The sequence below is a fragment of the Lycium barbarum genome, chromosome 1 (genome assembly GCF_019175385.1).
Source record: "Lycium barbarum isolate Lr01 chromosome 1, ASM1917538v2, whole genome shotgun sequence".
In the NCBI taxonomy this organism is placed as follows: Eukaryota; Viridiplantae; Streptophyta; class Magnoliopsida; order Solanales; family Solanaceae; genus Lycium; species Lycium barbarum.
The window spans coordinates 152,923,184-152,943,129 of NC_083337.1; the positions used below are offsets into that span (position 1 = coordinate 152,923,184).

The 19,946-nt window shown below is 35.9% G+C and overlaps 2 protein-coding genes across 3 annotated transcripts; both read right to left on the bottom strand.

Moving 5' to 3' along the window:
- Positions 1-2,009: 2,009 nt before the first annotated feature.
- On the bottom strand, positions 2,010-6,784 carry LOC132644995 (protein MANNAN SYNTHESIS-RELATED 1-like). Of its 2 annotated transcripts, none has more exons than XM_060361715.1 (6): positions 6,350-6,784; positions 5,574-5,682; positions 5,396-5,463; positions 4,389-4,474; positions 2,786-3,365; positions 2,010-2,590 (listed from the first exon to the last, which is right to left on the bottom strand). In XM_060361715.1, the coding sequence occupies exons 1-6, from the start codon at positions 6,449-6,451 to the stop codon at positions 2,312-2,314; spliced, it is 1,224 nt and encodes a 407-aa protein (XP_060217698.1). In that variant the 5' UTR covers positions 6,452-6,784; the 3' UTR covers positions 2,010-2,311. The 2 variants fall into 2 exon arrangements, with proteins under 2 accessions (XP_060217698.1, XP_060217688.1); XM_060361705.1 differs by having other exon boundaries at positions 5,396-5,466; positions 6,350-6,774.
- A 5,986-nt stretch (positions 6,785-12,770) lies between these two features.
- LOC132645004 (uncharacterized) lies at positions 12,771-17,541 on the bottom strand. The gene is made up of 7 exons (XM_060361725.1): positions 16,933-17,541; positions 16,195-16,257; positions 15,317-15,453; positions 14,866-14,903; positions 14,718-14,763; positions 13,943-14,107; positions 12,771-13,238 (listed from the first exon to the last, which is right to left on the bottom strand). The coding sequence occupies exons 1-7, from the start codon at positions 17,307-17,309 to the stop codon at positions 13,060-13,062; spliced, it is 1,005 nt and encodes a 334-aa protein (XP_060217708.1). The 5' UTR covers positions 17,310-17,541; the 3' UTR covers positions 12,771-13,059.
- Between the last annotated feature and the right edge of the window lie 2,405 nt (positions 17,542-19,946).

Below are 19,946 nucleotides of genomic sequence, written 5' to 3' on the forward strand. Positions count from 1 at the left end.
CATGTCCTCGGACATCACTGAACAAAACAAAAAAGATCATTCGATCTCAGTAAATACATTAAATCCTTAATACAGTATTGAATATCATATGCAAAATACTAGAGAAAGCATGATTGTCATCAGTCAAACATGATTATTATAATATTTCACACTTTATAAAATACTTAGGTATCCAACAACAGAGAGCTTTGGCTTGGAGCAAACTGAGATAAATTTCAAGTATCGCTGTATCACATATCCAGGTAGCTAGTAACATTAAAATCAATAAAAATGAAAGCTTTAGGCTCAAAAAGGCTAAAAAAATCCCTGCCACAAGCCTCCTTTCTAAACAACGGTCCTCCAATCTAAAATTTAAAACTAAAAATCAACAATCTCTTGAAGTTTTAGGCACAAAACAATTGGGGTTGTGGTTAAGGATGGTTATGAAGAATTTACTGGTTGTAGTGGTGGAAGTGGTGGTGGTGGTTGTGTTGGGTCAGTTGTAGTGGTGGTGGGTATATTTGGGTGGAAAGAATTTAATTTGCGGATTGGGCATGAGTTTTTTTAAGTTAAATCGGGTAATTAATGGTGGAATTGGGGATTTTGTTGATTGAGGGGTATATTTGTGCACTTTCTTAACGGGAGGGGTATATTTATCTACTTTGATTAACGAAAAGGATATATTTATCTACTTTGACTAACGGAGGGTATATTTAACTATCAACTGAGGGGTATATTTGACCATTTTCCCTTTCTTTTCCTATATTATTTTCTTTTCCTGAAAGATTAATCGAAGATAAAGAGAGGGGATATGTTCCTATATTTGTCAGTAGGGGTGTCAATGGTTTTCAAAAAATCGACTTAACTGACCGAACTGTACCGTACCGAACCGATTTTTAGGTTTCTTTTAATAAAACCGACGGTTTTTATATAAATTTATAACCATACCGAATAATTAGGAAGGTTTTTAATTTTGAAAAAATACCGAACCGAACCGAATAAGTTTATATATGTAAAATATATTCTATATATTAAATTTAAATATAATAAAATATTAAAATTTTCGCCTTGATTTTGGGATGATGAAAATTACTACAAGCCGACGACATAATTAACACCTAAAGTGCCAACTTTGAAACCTGTTAAACTACTCCTATTGAAATTAAATTAGTTATAGCATCTCGAGTAATAACTAGTAAGCTACAAGGTATTCCAATGACCTTGGATAGAAAGCTGCAGAGTATTAGATATCTTTTCTCTCGTATGATTTTAAATCCTCTTATTGGATACTCAATCTTAGTAGTCTCAGTTCTTGAATCTCATCTTGATTGATTTTTCCGCTTCGTGCAATCTAATTTTTTTTTTTTTTTGCTTAACATTTATATTACACTACCGTAAAATAGTGAGATCAATCTCTATTCTTGTTGTCTTTCATATTTTATTTATTCATCATCTTTAAATCAGTAAAAATATCTAGAGAGTTTTTGTCAAAGTTTTATAAAAGTATGTATAATATTGTATCTTAACTTTTACTAGTGACTATAACATGATGTTCTTTAAAAAAAAAAATCGAAACTTAACCGAACCATACCGATACCGAAGAGAAACCGACATGATGGGACGGTTTTGAAAAGTCAAATTTTAGTTCTACAAAATGAAATAACTGAAAAATTGATACGGTATAAATTTTATAAAATAACCTCCCGAACCGTACCATTTACACCCCTGTTTGTCAGGTGGCTGCAACTTATAAGGCAATGAAAAAAGAGGCTAAAAGCCAAATTATTTTCAGGAGGGTTGATATTTTTAATTTACCATCAACTTTTGCGGAGGGCAAAGCTTACAATTTAAAAACCTGGCGTTAGACCTAAAAGTGAAAATGCCAACAATAGAAACTTGAAAGTATCAAGCCACGAGCATGACAAATACTTAACAAAATTGGATCTGCAGTTCTTTTTATAATAACTGGAAACTGCAATACATGATGGCTAAGCGATTGAAGGTTATGCATAGCCTGTATAACTGCACTATTTTAGAAGCAAATACCCCATTGATTGGAATAGAATTGACAACAATCATAACAAAATTTGAAGAGCCAAGTGTTCTCGTCTAAAACAAGTATATATAATGGCATGTAAAGGATCTGTTCTACGAATGCTAAATTCAACAACATTCGGCTGTTTGGGGCCTAATATTTTCCACCAAGACCTCTATAAATAGTTGGCCTAATTCTATGAACCAAACCTGCGTGGTTTACAAATAAAAGCGCAAGGAATATGTAGTAGAAAACCCATCTCAACAATCTGCATTATCAGCCTTTCTCCACAGCGAGCTAGCAGAAACATGAATAGGCGAAGTGGTTCTTTTTTGAAACATAATGGGATATGTGATCTGTTAAAGCAGCAGAAGAGCCAGGAATATCAGCCGGAACAAGTATCTGTGTCTTCCCAGAAGCGATTCTCTTACCAGCCACATTGGCATAAAAGAGACCTGAGATTGCTGGTACGAAAACATCACTCTCAGAACACATGTAGAAGTTGATTACTTTCTCCAGTTCAGAAGACTCTGAGACGAGAAATTTTGCCTTTTTGTCAATGGGCATTATGCTTTCCTGCAGTTGCGTTTTCAGAGGAGTAAGCAATACAAATATTAAACGCGGGAGGCATATAGATTCTTTTACTTCGTAAATGTAAGATCCAGTTATAGAACAAAAACACTGATCAATCTAAAATCCGTGACAGAAACAAATATATAGAAGTGAAACAAGAAACAGTAAATACTAAATACAATAGGGAAGAAACCAGACCTTTGTATATGTTTTAGGAAAGAGATCCTTCAATGCATCAAGGCTGCTACCCCACCTTGATTGAGTCAGATATAGAGTTGTATCCTTGTTGAAACCAACTTTTCTCAAGAACATACCTATCTCCTCTGGACCATAGCAGCTCTTTGATTTAAGAGCACCGTCTCCTTGGCAACTCTTTCTCTCCAATATATCAGCCCTCAGATCCACTGCAATGAACTGTCCTTTTGACTTTGCGCTCAAAGTTCTTAACCGCTCCACCATGGATTCAACTACTTCATTAACTTCGGGTTGAAGCTCTAGAGTTCCAAACATCGCCATACATGCAATTGAGTCGATATTGCTCTTCTCTTTCATTTTTTTCATGTTCACTGAAGGAAAGTATGTTGCCAGCCTTATGTTCCCCTTAGATGTGAAAACTGGCTCAATGTTTTCAGCAATATAATCTTCAGAAACCCTATTTGGAACCTTCACGACAGCAAGATTTCTTGCTGAGACTTCAGTAGGCTGAGTTTTTGCTACTTTGACCACCCCATCTAGGCTTCTCACAAAGTGTTCTACATCATAGATGTCTTCAAAGTTCCTGAAAGTCACAAAAAGCCTTCATGATTCTTCTAACTCTGGGTGACCACGAAGTGTGGACGTGGATGATATATGTACTAGAAAAGGATAAAATTCACAGATGAATGATGATCAGCAGTACTGAAAAGCCCTGGGTTTTTTGAAAGAGCTCTTCAAATATTTAGCAAACTAAATATAATTCCAGTTTTACTACTCTATAATTTCCATCTTCCAAAGGGTATAATTCTGCAGAAAGAAACTTCAACAAGGAAAATGGCTCATGAAGTCATTAGCCTCAAAATCAATCTCCAAATTACAGTATAGGTGACAGAAAGCATAGAAAAGTGTCAGGTGTCTGCCTAAAGCTTTAAGTGCAATTAGAGGACGAGCTTTTCTAAAGAAAAGGCAACGGACACATACACATTATATATGAAATAAGAAAAGTATAATGATAAGTTAATCAAATGGACCAAAGACCTGAAAATTTGCAATTAATTGAAAGACAGTTTGTGGCCATTGAGGTGTCCTTGTTGCCTGCAGTAAACTGCCTGTTAAAGTAAGGCGAAGCGCCTACTCTATGCTACTTGAGCTTAGTGATTAAGCATGCCTGGAATGGGTCCTTAAACAACACTGCTTCAAATGCACAAAAGAGAAAAGGCAAAGTAGAAGACGAGGGAAAAACTTGGTAGAGCTTTGTGCCATGTGCATGATCATCTTTTTAGTGATCATTGACAAGCTCTTCCAAACTGGGACTGGAGTGAAAAAAGAAAAATAGAGGAAGATATAAGAAAATAAATAATGGAGATTCTGCCCATAGAAATGCGTGCAGTATCTTGGCGCATGAGTGAGAGTCTAGTTTCCATCTGGGCAAATCAGGCACGAGAAATATGATGTTACAAGGGTTTCAACAGAGAGAATAATTCAAGTAACCTCTATCAATGTCAAAAGAAATACACACTAAATTCCTTAAATAATTCTCATTTGAAACAACACTAGAACTCTGCAAGAATGACAAGATAGGGAAAACAGCATAGAGAACACTGACCTCTTATCCCCAGGTTTGCTCCCCCTGATGTCTGGGATTACAAGAGTTGCACGCAGATACCTCGCTACTATCACGGCATCAGCAATCTAACAAGCCAGTTGCCACATAGAATAAGACAATAGACAAGAAGAAAACAGGCAGAACTCAGTTAACGTCTTAACTCATCCTGTAAACGTTATATGAATCTGCACTATGCTGACAGCATAAACAGAAAGGCAAAATAATGATGTAAAGCAAGGAAGTGCGACATATTAATGTTTGATTCCTCCGAATTAATGATATTAATGTTTGATTCCTCCACATACAAGGAAGTCAATAGAGAAATAACCATGACATAAACAATACAGCAATATCAAGTAGTGGCTTAGAGCACCCCTAAAACAGAAGAAATAAATGCAATTCACACGTCCCAGTTGAAATATTTGTATGCCTTGGAAGCTAGAGCACCTTATGCATACGATCATTTCAGAAGCAAACAGACTAACTAGAAATGTAAGTTGGACAACTAATCTCAGACGATTATCAACACCCATAGAGCAAAAAGGAATAAAGTCTCAAGTGTAAAAGTATACAAAAAAGCAAGAAAATGGGTGTTCAATGTGATTTGTTCACTATAGTTAGCTATGCCTTGTATACTAGAGCTTTATAAGGTTTTTGCAAAAACATGAAATGCTACATGTTGTGTTCTTCTTACAATTTGCAACACTTAATTAGAGTAGGAGATAGAATGGTGGTAAGACTAAGTCCTACTGTTGAACATCTCAATGGATCATCCTAAACATTAAGTAAATTCTGTACAGCCAATAACATAAAAAGCAAGCTTGTAGAGACCATTTGCAGCAAACAAATGCTTAACTATAAGAAAGAACCTAGATTTTTCAATTAGTTTGTTAAGTAATTTTCAGATAGTTATCCACCTACACACTGCTATTTGATAAACTCGGGATCCACCACCAGTAAGATACCTAAAAAAAATATGAAAGAAAAAGGAACCACTAGTAAGATACCTGAGAGACATGATATTCAGGGCCATTAGTGAGAGAGAAGGTAACAAATCCTTGTGATTGGTCAGCTTCTTCTGTACGGAAAATCATAGAATAAGAGATGTACAAAACGCTTGAAAGAAATTAAGGTAGTACTTAGTAAAAGATAACCTTAAAAATTCAAGGGTATTAAATCACTCACGGGGAACTGGTTTAGTCCAACAAGGCTTTAGGGATGCACCATCCTGTATCCAAGGGCCATTTTCCAGGCTCTGCTTACTGGTACTATGGATAGATATATCAGAATCCACCTTTGTCGAGAAGAAAAGTCAAAGAAAATCAGAGATGTTTGAATAATAAAATCAAACAATTACACAAAGATCATCACATAACCAAATGTTGACATTAGACCCTGCAAATTTCTTTTGGCATATAGAAGCAGCCACTAATGATCGCATTAGGGTAGGCTGTCTACATCACACCATTTGGGGTGTGGCCCTTCCCTAGACCCTGCTAACACGGATGCTTTGAGCACTGGACTGCCCTTTCTTTTTTTAATCTCCAAATGCAGAAAGTTGACTTGCTAATCTTTTTAGCTAAGGCTAAGCCAGAAAACATGGGATCTTTCAGAAAAAATGTGAAGCTTCTTGGTAATGGCTGTGAAAGTTTGCTAAAACTGCATATAGAAAATACTACGAAAGCATTTTAATATCACATATCTGGTGAGCTTTTCAAAACAAGTTAAATACTGCGTAATTAGATTCATTTCAAACTATAGAATGAAAATACTTCCAAGAGGTAAAATTTAAAGCAGCAGAAGCATGAGTCTCAACAAAGCCAAAAGTGGAAGTATCAATCAGCAGCAAACATCAAGTGTGATAATACAGTTGGAGTGAAGTAGTTAACAGGAGGCATAACAGCAAATAGAAATAAAATCAAAATTTGCAGTAGTAAGAGTATAGAGAAGGAGGAAATTACAGGAAGTGAAACAAAGTGGTCCCTGGTGATCATATTGCCAAGCATTACGAACATAGTAACAGTAAGAACACCAGCCACTATTTGTCTCGGATCCACCCTCATTTCTCACCGATCCACAAAAACTCTGTTCCTCTTCCTTGCTAGTTTCAAGTTTTATCTCTCACACTGTAAACAAGGAATTAAATATGGTACAAGTTCAAAGTACACTATCCTCAAGAGGAACTTGGAGCAGCAACTTAACAGTAATGTAGATTATAATACGGAGTTTATATATAAACGAATGATTTACAAGCAATAAACTAAAAACCCGGCGGGACAAGTCACTACTTTTTTTGGTAATAAAGTAGAATTAGCATTAACTGAAGACTGTAGTGTTGTTATTTACTAGCTGGACTAATTAGGGCCAAATGGGATAGGGACAGAGTGGCACTCACCTTTTTTTTTTTTTTTTTGCCTTTGGCAAATTTTTCTCTCACCGACACTTGTTTTGATAAATTCAGCGCCTAAATGCAGGCCCTAATTTTCTCTTTTTCAACCTTGTTTCCTTTTGTGCTTTTTAAACTAATTTTGAGCACATATTATGTAGATGGAAAAAAAAAACACACACACACAAAAGTAAAGTCACGATTTATTGATGGGTCTCATCTGAGAATAAATAGTAAAAGGAAAAGTGTTGTTTTTAACTTTTTTTTCCTTTGATTTTTTAAATAAGTTAATTATCATACTAGTTGTGTTGTGTTTATAATGTTTTTTTCTTTAATTTAAATACGTAAACATTATTCAAAACTAGCTTTGCTTACTCTGGCGTTCATTTTTAGACAAATTATTAGTACTGACAGTTATCTGTCATCCTTTCTATTTCATAAAAGAATAAAATGTATGGGAATACTATGATCAAACTATTTTTTTTCAATCATGGTCAATTCGTTTTTCTCAATCTGGACATCAACTTTTTTAAAATAAATTTTACAGAAATTTGAACTACAACTCGTTAATTTAATTTTAACAAATACAAAAACGTTATGATAAAAAAGTTGTCTTTTTGAATAATAATATCACGTAACGTAGAAAAAAGAGAATAACATCCATCCAAAGCTGTACGTCATCTCCGAGCTCCGGCATTGGTTAGATGAAACTTTTAGTAATCGTAAGAACTGTTGTTAGAAAGTTAATAAAAAGAAGTAAAAACCGTGATTTAAAAATTAAAATGAAAAAATAGGTAGTGAGAGTGGAGAAACATATATACTCCCAATGTCTTATTTGCTTTTGTTTGAAAAGTAATGATAAAACCGGACTGAGAATAAGGGGGCCTCTTACAATTGGCTGCCTTGCACAAGACTCCCCACCTATCAACTCTTCCAACCTGGCGTGTAAAGGTTAGGTATTTCGAGTCAACTTATGCTGTTTTTTAATTTCTTAAAAAAAGAAACTATTGAATATTCAATTAAATGAATGCAAATGATTAATGACATTTTGGCGTATCACCAAAATGATGTGATGGAATGAATGAGATTTCTTCGTCTTTAAATTAGAAATTTCTTGTTTGAACTCTGGAAAGTATCTAATTTTTTATTGAAGAGTGTCTTTCTTTAATGAATTATATACGGTGTGAATCCAAATTAATCAATCCAGTTATGGATACCATATATTGTTAACCCAAAAAAAAAAAAAAAAAAAACAGAGAGAGAAAAAAATACATTTTGACCTTGCCTGCCTATTATTTGGAGCAAACCTACAGAAAATGTCATCAAGATTAACACTGATGGAAGTAGCATGACACATAGCAACAAAGCAGGAATAGGAGGAATTGCCAGAGACTCTAGAGGAAATATCATCATGGCTTTCTCTAAATCTGTACAATTTTGTTCCAACAACAGTGCAGAAATCCAGGCTGCAAATTTTGGAATCAGCTGGATTGATCATAATGATATCAACAACAGTATCATTGAAGTCGATTCAATGCTGGTGGTGAAGTGGCTAGATGGCACATATAATATCCCTTGGGAACTTTCAAAGGAAGTGTTAGCTATGAAGAGGATCATCGATAAGAGAAACATCAAAATCCAGCACTGTTTTAGGGAAGCAAACACAGCAGCTGATTCTTTAGCTAAATTTGGAAGCAAAGCACAGTATAGTTTGATTGCTAATCTATATTCTTCAATGCAAGAAATTCCAAGACAAGCAAGAGGAGCTGTTATATCCCATATTTTCATACATTGGGACGTTTTAAACTAAAAGTGACAAGTTAAAGACAAGATTATTTTAAGATACGAAGTAGAGATTTTAACTTCCGGTTTCGTTTCAAGTCATAATTTAACTACAATTTCGTTTGGCATTGATATATTAATGGAAAAATTTGGGATTAAACTAACTATAAGTGGGATTGGGAACAAAAAAAAATCTGCCCACATTTTTCTCCATGTGTAGCCGTGCACTATAGTGCCTTGGTCAAGGAATCTTGACCCAATTTAGTGTGATCCACATGTCCAAGGCATGGAGGGGACAAAGAGACAAACAAATCTGTCCACTCCACATTTTCACAACTCATTACAACATTCCAAAGTGTAGAACACTTAGAGAGAGAAAGAGAGACTCACGGCTAGAGCTAGCCGAAAATGGTGAAGAAAAATTGATCCAAAAATTTCAGTTTCTCAAGCAATTTAACTCCATTGAAGGTATATTAACGTGTAGCATCCATTGATATAGCAAGAACAAGTGTTAAAAAAAAAATTCCAAGAGGTGAAAGTGAAGGCTAGCCGATTGAAGTGTAGTTACAAGGTAAGAGTTGATAATTTTTTCATGTGTTGTATGACGATTTGAATGTATAGTTCATGCATGTTGTTGTTGGATTGTTGTTGTAGTTGAAGTAAAGAGTTAGCCATGAGTGAGGTGAAGTCATGATTGATTTCATTTTGCATGTATTGTTGATGAATTGAATATGTATCAACATAGGCAAATGAACAAAGATTTGTAGAAGTTTGGTTGTGATGCTGTATGTTGGATATTGGACTGTTTTTCTTGAAATGAAAATGAGCCGTGCGTTGAAGGTTCTAATGAAGTCATGCTTTATCTTCTTGAACATGTATTGGAAATGGATTGAGTGTATTGTAGTTGGATAAACGGATGAAAATCACGAAATTGTGGGAAGGGTGTTGTAGTCGTGTAAAAAGGGACTGTTTTAGGGGAGATTTAGGGACTGTTTTGTGTCACATTTGGATTGTTATTGTTATGGACATTGTGGTGTATTGTATGCATGTTGAATATGTGAATTGAGGTGTTAAAGAAACGAATTATGATGAAGTGTATAGGCAATCCAAAACTGTGGACAGTTTTGATGTTAGAAGTGAATTTGTGTGTGTTGAATGTTGATTCTTGTTGCAAACGTTTAGTGAAAGTAAAGTGCATTGATTCAAGTTGAAACTGAAATGATGGTGGGCTGTTGTAAGAATGAAAATGATGCTAAAACAGTTCCAAAAATCATGAAAGTAATGTCATTAAACGTGTTGTTGTTGTTGCAAGTTAAAACTGGAAAATTGCTAAGTGAGAATGGAAATGCTATGTGTGTTGTTTAGCCATGTGTATGAAACAGTTTTGAATGGTGCATGGACTGCCCAAGTTCCCTAAGTCATGTTTAAACAAGTTTTGATTAATATATGAAAGAACGATTAGCAATGTTAGCTTGTAACGCTAGTGGGTTTGAATGCGAACGAAACGTCGTTTAAATGTTAGAAAGAAATTGTGAGCGTCAAAATACGTATTGAATTCCCTTGTAGACTAATTGTAGTTCTTCATATCTTGATATAGGATAAGTGTTTGTGGGCAGCAAGTACAAGTTAGAATACAACTAAACGCTAAAGGTATGTAAAGCCTATTCCTTCTTTCTTTTGGCATGTCCTAGACGTAAGTATGAAACGATATGAACCTTGGGGTAAATTCTATTCTCTAGTTCCATGCATGACTTATGATTCTATATTTCATTAAGGTTGTGGTCATGTGCCTACAATATGAGTGACTAATGAATAATGCATGAAAGTTCCTATTCTTAAAGAATTGCACAACTAGAGACATACTTGACTTTCAAAAGCTACACCATGTTAACGTGATATACGTGCATGAAATCGGAAACGTTCCTTGTAATAATTTGTTGTGAGACTTAAAATGAACTGAATCTGAATATTATTTTGACACTTTAGAGCTGGTTAGTTGCTTATCCATTGAGTCTCAAAAAGATAAATTGCATATATGTGGTTGCCTATTATTCTGCTCGTGCTTACCGCTATATCTTTCACTGAGTCCCGGGCCAGGACACGTTCTCGTGCACATATTTATTATATTAATCACCGAGTCCCTCACTAGAGGGCCGGGACACGTTATATATATATATATATATATATATATATATGATGATGATATGATGATGTGATGATATGATGACATGATGATATGGAGATGGTGGCCAGGAGGGCATATTCCCTATTACCGAGTCCCTTATTAAAGGGCCGGGACATGTCTATGTTTATGTTTATGATACTATGATTTTAATTACCGAGCCCCTCACTAGAGGGCCGGGACACGTTATACATGTTATATACAGAATGATTATGCAGTATTGATTACAAAATACTATGTTGATATTGATATGAGAATGATACAGATGAAATATGTTCAAAGGCAAGTTTTTATGAAATTATGTTGGTTGCATTGAGTCCTATACACCTTATCTCCATATGAGTCTATCACTATGTTTCATGCTTTATATGCTCAGTACATATTCCGTACTGACCCCCTTCTCTTCGGGGGGGCTGCGTTCATGCCCGCAGGTACAGACGCTCGTTTTGGAGATCCGCCAGCTTAGGATATCTATTCCGCTACTTGGAGTGCTCCTTTGTTCCGGAGCCTAGCTTGTGGTATAACTTCCTTTTGTCGTATATGTATGTGTTTATTCGGGGTACGGCGGGGCCCTGTCCCGTCATATGATACTGTCATTACTCTTAGAGGTCTGTGGACACATGTGTGGGTCTGTATATAGTGGTTGTTGCGTTGTATGAACATGACTTATGTTTGGGGCGTACCCATTCGTAATGGCAGCCTTGTCGGCTTGCATATATATGTATGTTTGGTATTTTGCATATCGTGGCAGCCTTGTCGGCTCGCACATGTATATGTTGTTCTGTTGGCCCTGTGTGGCCTTTGTTGGAATTTGCTGTGTACAGGGTTATTTTGGATAGTCCGAAAAACAAAGGAAACTCTGCCGAAATTTTCTTTGAAAATCTTATAAATTTGAAACACCGCCTTGTCGGCTTCTGTTATATACCTGGATGTGTTTGATATAATCTAAGGCAGCGTTTGATATTTGTGTCAGTATAAGTCATCTGTTTGCCGCTCGGATTTGTGATTGTGTTCGGGCACTAGTCACGGCCCACGAGGTTGGGTCGTGACAGGAGCATTGAGAATGGATAAGGCTCAAATGGCAAACTTCAGGATTCGGAAGGCAAGAGGAAGATGAAGGACAGACATAAGGGAAGGATGCGAAGAAAGGAGCAAGGAGGCAAACAGAATCAAAGAAAAAAGATTTTGTGTAGTTCAGTTGCTTGGGCTTTTGGTGATATCAAGAAAGAAAGAGCCAAGAGATAGAGCAGAGGAGCAAGAAGTGGTGGAGCAATAATATATTAGTATTGGGGTGCCAATTATTCCCATAAAGAATGTATCTTGATTGATGAAAAATCAGTAATAAAAGCATAAATTTGAACGCAAAAAAAAAACCATGCCTGCCTTTGCTTTCGGCCCTTTTGGAAATGATTTTCTTCCACGTTTGGTTTGGCGCTTGCACTCCACTCTAGCTTCACTCCCATAAATTATTGCTTGCATTGTTCAACTACACTCGTACTCTTTTCCTTTTCACTTTAGTCTATCTATGTTTGGATAAAAGAATCTTATAGTTGCATCACATACTTTTGATATCTGTTCTTCCAAATGTGGGAAAGATAAACTTTTCTTAATAAGGTTACTTTAAGGCTTTTCGTTTTCTTAAGCCTTAACCTTACGGAAAAAAGAAAAAAAAAATCCTCACCCGCTTCTTTCTTTCGCAAAATAATCAAATCCACCTCAAATTATGAGAGTGATTTTTTCAAATGGTAGGTTCCAATTATAATTCTTACTGTATTATTATGTGCTCCTTTCATTTTAGTTTTTAAGTTTTCTTCCATTTGTTTGAAGAGTGACTAATTACCACTTTATTGTAAAAGTGAGCTTTACCATTGTCCTTTTCATATGAAAATAGTGAGTGCGCAGTGTAAGAAAATGATATTTTGTAGAAGGATATAATTTCATTAAAATACAAATAAGATGATTAATTTATAACAATTAAAACATCTCGACACAAATAAGATGATTAATTTGGAACTATTAGAATATCTCAATATATAGGTTATAATAAGACGGTTTGTTATTTGTGATTTTTTTTTCAGGTTGTAATAGAATTGTATTTGGAACAAAGGAAATTAATGACGAAATCCCTTGCAAGCAATCACAATACTCCTAATTGCCCAAGTGATTAGGAGCCATACAAGCACAAGCATCCATGGAGAAGCGGCAATAGTAAGAAATGAGCCTAGAGGGAATGACAATATGTACACTTGTAAAACTGCATACACGAGCTGGCCACAGAAACAACAGGTAACAAAAGAGTTGACACAATAAAACAGTACTAACTAGCCTGATTGTGGCTGAGAAGATAAATACTCTTTCACCATCAAGATTTCACCGCACAGCTTTTTGGGCACTTGTTGTAATGCTTTTCCTTCTTGCCAGGCTTGTCCTATCATCACTCCTGGACCCGCATGACGTATGTACATGACAATCTCATCGTTAAATGGCCATGGATGCTCGGCTGAGATGTTAAAACGCCTCAGTTAGCTAAGTAATTAGACTGCACTACATGAAACAACAAAGAAAGCTCGGCAATACCATATCAATGCCAAGAAAGAGGTTTCATGACATTGTATTTCTTTAGTTAGTAGCAACGTTTATAATGACAACTTAATCAACGAAGAAACCTACCAGTACCCCCCCCCCCCCATCCCCCCACCCCAACCCCTTTTTATATATTTTTTATAATTTTCTATGGAAATTGGAAGAGAAACAGAAGCACTAGTAGATTTGGAGCTGACAGTCACATATGACAGTGAAAGCATGAGAAGCATTCAAAAGTGTCTAAGGTTGACATATGCAGGAACTTCATGCATAACATTTTTATCGGTAATATTCGTGCCATAGAGAACATTAGTGGGATCATAGGGTCCTTGAAATTTTCCCTGCCAGGAATCGACTAGATAAGGTTTTGAACTAGTGAACTTGGCAATGCGAAGGAAAATGAAATCCAAAAAACTATAAGACTCACTACCAAGACTGGTATTTCAGGACATGTAAAGCAGTTCAGAAACAATTGTTCAAGATTGGTTAGGTAGATCGGCCACTGAAGTGTAAGAAAATAACTATAAAGCAAAAACTGCATATGGGCAACACTTGGTTCGCACGAGAAGCTGTTTATCCTTGTTTAACAAGATGCCTGAAGCCTGATGCAATAACTCTCACCTGGCTTAGGGAAACCACGAGGAAAATCAGGGAGATCCAAGATTCCATCTTTGAATTCATATGCTAAATCACAAGGCTCTTCTGTTGACATCACTTCTTTGAGTTCACTAACCGTAAAGTATAAAGGATAAAATGAATTTGAGAGCCCAGAGAAAACTGATTCGCCTGCATAATGTGGCTGATTGGTTAGGAAAATATACTAGGCAAATCAATCGTGCAGTAATCATATCATTATTTAATCAGTGGTAAGTGAGGAATCTAATAAGCTGCTTATTGTATGTTGCCTGATTCTTATATATTGTTCCCGACCATTATCAGACATATACTCCCTTTGTTTCATTTTATGTGTCTTAGTTTGACAGATTGACTACGGCATGAAATTTAAGAAGGTAAGCAACATTTTTGTATCTTGTGGTCTTAAACATGTCACTTGTGATGTCGGAATTAAACAGTGACTAAATATAAAAAGCGGTATCCTTTTCTTTAACGGACTAAAACGGAAAGCAAGATACGTCAATTGAAACAGAGAGAGTATCATATATCTGAGATAGCTGCCTTTGTAACAATAAAGCAACATTTGCAAGCAAGCATAATACTAATTTCATAAACAGAGAAGTAACAGACTGCAGAAGAATTCTCAAGATTACTACTCTTGAGTAACAAAATGCAAAAAGCTTGAAACAGACAACTATCATTCCTAGAGAAAAAATTATTAAAAAAAAAAAAAAAAAAAGATGTTGGCGTATAGCTGAAGATAGCTCGTTACTGAACTTACTAATGAGTCGCCCATATGCCTTCCCATCACCAGTGCGAAATACAACCTAGCATAAAAAATAGTTCAAGAACTCAAGTATTAGCACCAAATTACCAGAGTTGAATGCCTCCAAAAATAAGTTCAAAAGACACCAGTTAAGGGGTATAACCTTTTTGAAGAAATTTAACCAGGCAATCTGCAGTGGTCCTGTTCACATTTTGAAGAATCTTTAAATCATTACTGAATATTGAATTGAAAATGACATACACTGGTACGTTACTAACAACTAATAGTTTACAGGTCCCATTAGAGAAGTAGCGCAGGCTGCACTAAGGATCTAAAGATCATATAGCACAAACATCAAACTCTCCCTCCATGACTATGCTCACCCCAAATCAAATACGTGAATTATCAGCCAAACTCCCTCTGAGTAAATATTATCCAGTATCACCTGATTGCTTGAAATTTCATATGCTAAGGGCAAATAAAAGAAAAAAGACCAGACCACCAATCTTGGCTAAAGCTGGGTAATAATTTATCACGGTCCAGTATTATTAGAAACATAAATCAGAGCATAGAACAATTTGGATCATGAAATGACAAAAATCAAGATGGGTAACCTCCGCTCGTTCGGCACTTCCAATACTCAGCAACTATGTCACTATTTCCGGTTGCTAGCAAGCTAGATCCACTTTTCTCTACCAGTTTTGGATTATCGTACCGTGTGCCAGCTATCTCCCAAGCTTGTGATATCAACCTGCTTGAAGTTAAACTAAGGATATGAGATATTGTAACACTATCAATTGTGTGGTATGTTATGTTACATAAACTGACTGCCGGTAGGATGGATTATGTCTAAAACAGGCATAAATCTCTTGAAGTTTGAGACGTAATGATATGTAATAAACATAGCAAGCTTTCTCGGTGGGCGAAGGAGGAGATAAACCTGCTTTTGCTCATAGTAAAAGATCCTCCCCACTTTAAGCAATTGTCAACACATTCAACGTAGGTACTCTGTGATTTTGCAAGCTAACAAAATTGATAAAAGCAAGTCTTTATCATAAATTTATAATAGCCATAGACCAAAAAGCAAAAGGATGGCCTGAGGGGTTTAGATAGCAGCGGATGTATGAAGAGTAATATCTCAAGATGTTTAACAACCACAAACGCACGTATTCCCTCCAATTTGTACAATGAACATGTACTTTCCTCTAATCAAATATTTCATAGAATAAACTCTCACTTCTTTCAAGAATTCACATTCATTTCAAGTAATTCAAATTTAAACGAAAAGTTATTTTCCTTATGATACTGGTCTCACCTATTAATATAATACTATCGTCTCCTCTTACCACTATAGTATATAAGTCAATCTATCTTATTAAACTAATATTCAGTCAAACTACATCATACAAAAGGGGCAATGGGAGTATTCTCTGCTTCACGAAGCACAAGTCATAAAAGCAAGAGAAGAAAGGAGACCAAGTAATAGACAAACCTTGGGCTAAGCAAGGACAACAGTCTGTGCCGCCTTTCATCTGGAATATCCTCAATTTTCTTCCTAACAACAACAACAAATAACAAGGTCAATGAGAAATTATGAGAGAAAACAAATTAGCGACTACTAACAGCTTGTTTTGGATGGCTGTTATATATTGTTTCATAATGTAACGTATCATATTGTATTGTACTGTATTGTTTTGCTGAATACAATGTTTGGATCCGTCATTACATAATTTCACACATCAATAAGTTGAAGGATAAACCTATAGAAAAAGTACGTTGTAGAGCTATTATAAATAGGTAGGGTAAAAGGTAAAATATGATTATTAGATAACAAACAAAGACCAAATGAGAAAAATACGATAATGACGCGATCACACCAAATGGGTTGTTACATAAAAGGGACTTTTCACTGTTACATAACGATGAATTTAACGATACGATACAACAAAAGTAACAATCAAAACAAACATTATATTTAAACTAACAACGCAATACAGTACAACAGTTAACAACCATCCAAACAAGCTGTAAAACGGACCTCACTCTTCTACGTGAAGATTCTTTATTGTTCAATTACTCCAAGTAAAGATATTTCATGAGGATAAAATCATAGCCTAAACAAACGCATAAATTTGAGTAGAGAACACAAGCAGAGAGCAGCATACTCTTTAACTATAATGCATCAAATTAGCTAATCATATATTGAAGCAAGTGAGTAGTAGAGATTTACCAAAGATAAAAGGCGGGATTATAAGAAGAAGGGTCCAAAGGAATAAGCTCCATGGGAGGGTCAAGGAAGGTGACAACATCCTGTTCGTCCAAGTACACTATCTTGCCATTTGGTAAAACTTCATAAGGTTTATCATCCCACGGTGAGGAAGAGCTGGAGAATGAAGACGAACTTGCTCGTACTGCGGTGCTGTAGTTTGCTAGATGCGACATTGACAGAGACCTCAAACTGTTCGACGGAATGGCTGAACCAAACTTTGTGGGACGGAAATGGAAAGCTGGCTGTCGATTTTGGGAAATGATTATTTTTGGGGAGCCAACCGGGAAGTTACGGGCGCACGCCCTCTCGGGGGCAGCTGCTGCTTGAGGATACTGCATTGTGAATGCCTGGGTTTAGAGTTTAGACGAGTGAAAGGAAAACCATTGTTACTCCTACAATAACACTAGCGATAGTCCTTTAGTAGTAAAATTGTTGCGTTTGTAACAGATTACCATATCTTATTTCAGCTTCTTAATTTTACTTGTTATGGATCGGTAACTGTGCTTACTTTTAAATGTACTTATTGAGTAATAAAAAGTTATATTGTAGTGTCTAAATTTATCTTTGGATAGAATTTATTTGTTTGGTTTAGTGTCATGTTTAACAGAGGTATTGTTGGTATTCGGTTCATCTTGGTCAATTACCGTGCGAGAAAAAATATTAGAAGTTGAGCATAGATGGTGAGACGCATGACTTTTCGGTAAATTGATTTTACAGGAGTCCGGAACCAAAATGGCTCCAAAAAAAATATTTTGAACCAAAATGTCCCAACAAAAATAAAAGTTACAAAAGTACCTATAGCGCAGTATTTTACTGCGCTATAGCACTAACGGAGACGGACCCATTAAGTCCTATAACACAGTAAAATAATGCGCTATACGGAATACGATGCAGCGTATAACGCATGATTTTACTGCGTTATAGGACTTTGGCTCTCTCCTATAACGCAGTAAAATCATGCGTTATAGTCTTCCACTATAACCCGATCGGGTTCCACCACTGCCCCCTCTAGTGGCAAAAAAAATTCAAAAACGCCATTGGAGGGCAGGCTTCAGTGGTCCCCACGCATTAAAAACGTCGTTTTCTAGTAAATTTCATCCGGAAAGTTTAGATTCTCGGTATATTCAAGTCAAGGAGCAAGATTCTAAGTTTGAATTTTGAGAAAAAGCGGCATACAACTCGATTAAAATATCTACAAAAAATCTTCGATTAAGGTTTTCTACTATGAACTTTTGTTATTATTTTGTTATATACATTATATTGCATGCATGTTTAACATTTAATCGTTATTAATTAAAAAAAAATCATTTTTTTTGGGTTTGATCGGCTTCCGTTTTTTTTTTTTTTTTTTTGGTTTAATTCATTATTTGTTAAATGTTTATGAATTGTTAATTGTTAAATGTTTATGCATTGTTAATTCGTTATATGTTTATGAGTTGTTAATTTGGTTAATTATTTATGAATTGTTAACATTGTTAATTTGTTATATGTTTATGAGTTGAATTTGGTTAATTATTTATGAATTGTTAATGAATTATTATTTTGTTAATTGAGTATTTGTTAAATATTCTTTATGAATTGAAAGAAGTTGATTGGTAATGAATTATTATATTGTTAACATTTTGTTTGGATGATTGTTATGTATTGTTTTGACATTTATCGTATTATGTTGTATTATATAGGACCAAATCAGTGGTTACATAAAATAGAACCTCTCGTCGTTACATAACAATAAAATTAAAGTAGCAATCAAAGTAAACATTTTATTTATACTAACAACATAATATAATACAATAGGTAACAACCATCCAAACAAGTTGTAAACGATTATGAAATGTTAATCTATACAATTTTAAAAGCATGAATATATATGTTAAATAAAAAAAATTATCTTAAAAAGAATAGTTAAAGTTCTTCTTTTCATAAATACATAAGCTAACGAAAAAAATGTAAAGTTTATAGGAAAATATGTGGTCGACGAATATGAACTCTTAGTTTAATTTTATTGTAGTTGTGTTGGCTATTTGGTCAACTAAAAATATATCACATATTCAAAATATAGTTCCAAATAAATATTACTGCTAAATTTCGATTAGTTAATATAATTTATCTTTCATTTCAAGAATAATGACTAATTTAGTTTGTACAAACCGGACTCTTTTATGGATCCGAATGATCCCCCTGGGGCCGATGATCACCCGGGGCCCGCTGTTCACCCGGGGCCCGCTGATAGATCAGTATTGTCTTTGCAAGACAATCATAGGTCAGAGTTATTATGGGCCGGTACTATAGGGATATCTACTAGGCTCCGTCCCCGTAGGCTGCAGAGAGCGTGGACTCTTTTACGCGAGCACCCCTCACACCCTCGCGTGTTGGAGATATTGTTTCGGGGGCGGCATCTACCGTTGCATGTCCGTTGGTCGGGTACAGCATGATTGGGCGCTCATCACGGCCATGGTTGAGCGGTGGAGGCCAGAGACACATACCTTCCATCTTCGCACTGGTGAGGCCACGATTACACTTGAGGATGTAGAGGTCCTCTTTGGATTGCGGGTTGATGAAGAGCCACTGTACACTCGGTACGAGCCTTCTCCTGGTCGGACGTGGGTGACAGAGTTGACTAGGCTCACCCACTTCGTGCCTGATGTCGCGGCCTAGATATCCGGACAGAGTCGGGTTCAGCTTAGTGCACTCTGCACTTATTTGGAGGGTCTGGATCCAGTTGGCGATGGCACCCCGCAGGACGATGTTGATCTTCATGCCCGTTTGTACCTGCTTATTATATTCGAGGGCATCTTGTTCCCGAATTCATCGGGTGCCTTTGTCAGTTTACGTTACTTGGTTTTTTTGGAGCATCTGGACCGCTTGGGAGACTACAGCTGGGGCGGTGCTGTTTTGGCGTATCTTTACAGATGCCTGTGCCGAGCGTCTATTGGTGCTGTCAGAGATGTGTGTGGATTTTTTGCTCTTCTCCA

Coding starts and splice junctions, on each gene's coding strand:
- LOC132644995 (XM_060361705.1), bottom strand. CDS start 6,451: ATGAGGGTGGATCCGAGACAAATAGTGGCTGGTGTTCTTACTGTTACT. Junction 5,467..5,573: donor TTGGACTAAACCAGTTCCCC/GTGAGTGATTTA, acceptor TTTTCCGTACAG/AAGAAGCTGACCAATCACAA. Junction 4,475..5,395: donor CTGAATATCATGTCTCTCAG/GTATCTTACTAG, acceptor CTGGCTTGTTAG/ATTGCTGATGCCGTGATAGT.
- LOC132645004 (XM_060361725.1), bottom strand. CDS start 17,309: ATGCAGTATCCTCAAGCAGCAGCTGCCCCCGAGAGGGCGTGCGCCCGT. Junction 14,108..14,717: donor GGCATATGGGCGACTCATTA/GTAAGTTCAGTA, acceptor CACATTATGCAG/GCGAATCAGTTTTCTCTGGG. Junction 13,239..13,942: donor TCGTGGTTTCCCTAAGCCAG/GTGAGAGTTATT, acceptor TTAACATCTCAG/CCGAGCATCCATGGCCATTT.